The sequence below is a fragment of the Eurypyga helias genome, unplaced genomic scaffold (genome assembly GCF_000690775.1).
Source record: "Eurypyga helias isolate BGI_N326 unplaced genomic scaffold, ASM69077v1 C15971866, whole genome shotgun sequence".
Classification (NCBI taxonomy): domain Eukaryota; kingdom Metazoa; phylum Chordata; class Aves; order Eurypygiformes; family Eurypygidae; genus Eurypyga; species Eurypyga helias.
The window spans coordinates 1-2,306 of NW_010285742.1; the positions used below are offsets into that span (position 1 = coordinate 1).

General features: G+C 49.7%; 1 protein-coding gene across 1 annotated transcript; it reads left to right on the top strand.

Annotated features, from left to right (window-relative positions):
- Positions 1-7: 7 nt before the first annotated feature.
- Positions 8-2,302, top strand: TLR2 (toll-like receptor 2; the record flags this gene model as incomplete). Its single annotated transcript, XM_010160072.1, has 1 exon — positions 8-2,302. A coding segment is annotated over one exon (2,295 nt), but the record flags the coding sequence as incomplete, so codon positions are not given.
- Positions 2,303-2,306: the final 4 nt, after the last annotated feature.

Consider the following 2,306-nt stretch of genomic DNA (forward strand, 5'->3'; position numbering starts at 1 on the left):
ACACACCTGGAGAGCGTGGGCCATCTACATGGTCTTAGCTGCAAACCTCTCCGAAGAGCAAGTGCTGAAGCAGGCTTGTCCTTCATGTGAGACCACTCAGCTTTGCAACTGCTCTTACATGGACTTGGACTTCATTCCCCCAGGGATCACAGGAAAAATCACAACATTAAACCTGGCCTACAACCGGATAAAGCACATCCGCTCCCAGGATCTGCAGCGGGCTGTGAACCTGAGAGTCCTGCTGCTGCAGTCCAACGAAATCAGCTCAATAGATGAGGATTCGTTTCACTCCCTTGCGAAACTGGAGCTCTTGGACTTATCAAATAACAGCTTGGCTCACTTGTCCCCTGCGTGGTTTGGGCACCTTTTCTCACTCCAGCACCTCCGCCTTCAAGGGAACTGCTACCGAGACCTGGGGGAAAGCTCCCCCTTTTCTAGCCTGCGGAACCTGAGCTCTCTCCACCTGGGCAACCCAAGGTTGTCCACCATAAGGCAAGGGAACTTTGAGGGCATTGAGCTTCTTGACAAGCTGTGGATTGACGGTGGCAATCTCAGTCAGTATGAGCCGGGAACTTTGAAATCAGTTCAGAAGATAAACCACCTGATCATAAACGTAACAAGTGTTAATGTATTCTCAGCAATTGTCAGGGACCTCCTGCATTCTGTCACTTGGCTAGAAGTGAGAAATATAGCGTTCAGTATACCTGCTGAAGTGCAGCTGCTGAGAGTCCTCTCGTCTTCTTTTGCAAAGAAAATTTCTTTGAGACAGGTCTTATTAACAGATGCTACTGTGCCTGAGATGGTCAGCATTTTAGAAGACATGCCAAAATTAGAGGACATGGAGATGATCGACTGTAGACTCCTGGGAACTGGACGATGGAAAATACAAATTCAGGCAAAACAATCACAGACTCTCAGAGTCCTGACAATCAAGAAATTATCTATAGAAGAATTTTATTTATTTACAGATCTTCGGGCTGTGGAAAGTTTACTGTCTCTTTTTACGAAAGTCACAGTTGAAAACACCAAGGTCTTTCTGGTACCGTGCAGCCTTTCACAACATCTTCTGTCATTAGAGTATCTTGACCTTAGTGCGAATTTGCTTGGAGACCAGAGTTTGGAGCATTCAGCCTGTCGAGGGGGTTGGCCCTCTCTACAAATTCTGAATTTAAGTCAGAATTCACTGAGTGACTTAGAAATGACGAGTAAAAGTTTGTCTCATCTAAGAAAACTAATTCTCTTAGATATCAGCCAAAATAATTTTGGTGAGATTCCAGATGTGTGTCAATGGCCAACAAACCTGAAATATTTAAACCTCTCCAGCACCCAAATATCTAAGCTAACGACTTGCATTCCCCCAACGCTGGAAGTTTTGGACGTTAGCGCTAACAACCTGAGGGAGTTTGGGCTGCAACTGCCATTTCTCAAAGAGCTGTACCTTGCAAAAAACCAGCTGAAGACCTTGCCTGGTGCCGCACCCATTCCCAACTTAGTGGCCATGTCCATCAGAAGAAACAAGCTCAGCAGTTTCTCCCGGGAAGAGTTTGAGTCCTTCAAGAAAATGGAGCTGCTGGATGCCAGCGACAACAACTTCATCTGCTCCTGTGAATTCCTCTCCTTCATCCACCACCAGGCTGGGGTAGCCCAGGTGCTGGTGGGGTGGCCGGACAAGTACGTCTGCGACTCTCCCCTGGCAGTGAGAGGGGCGCAGGTTGGAGCCGTGCACCTCTCCCTGATGGAGTGCCACAGGTCCCTCCTGGTGTCGCTGATCTGTGTCCTGGTGTTCCTCGTCATCCTCATCCTCGTGGCTGTCGCCTACAAGTACCACGCGGTCTGGTACTTGAGAATGACCTGGGCATGGCTGAGAGCCAAGCGGAAGCCCAAGCGAGCCCCCCCGAAGGACTTCTGCTACGACGCTTTTGTCTCCTACAGCGAGTACGACTCCGACTGGGTGGAAAATGTCATGGTACAGGAGCTGGAGCAGGCCTGCCCCCCCTTTCGCCTCTGCCTCCACAAGCGGGACTTTGTGCCAGGGAAGTGGATCGTGGACAACATCATCGACTCCATAGAGAAGAGCCACAAAACACTCTTTGTGCTGTCCGAGCACTTTGTGCAGAGTGAGTGGTGCAAATACGAGCTGGACTTCTCGCACTTCCGCCTCTTTGACGAGAACAACGATGCTGCGATTCTCGTCCTCCTGGAGCCCATCCAGAGCGCAGCGATTCCGAAGAGGTTCTGCAAGCTGCGGAAGATCATGAACACAAAGACCTACCTGGAGTGGCCTCTTGAAGAAGAGCAGCAGGAGA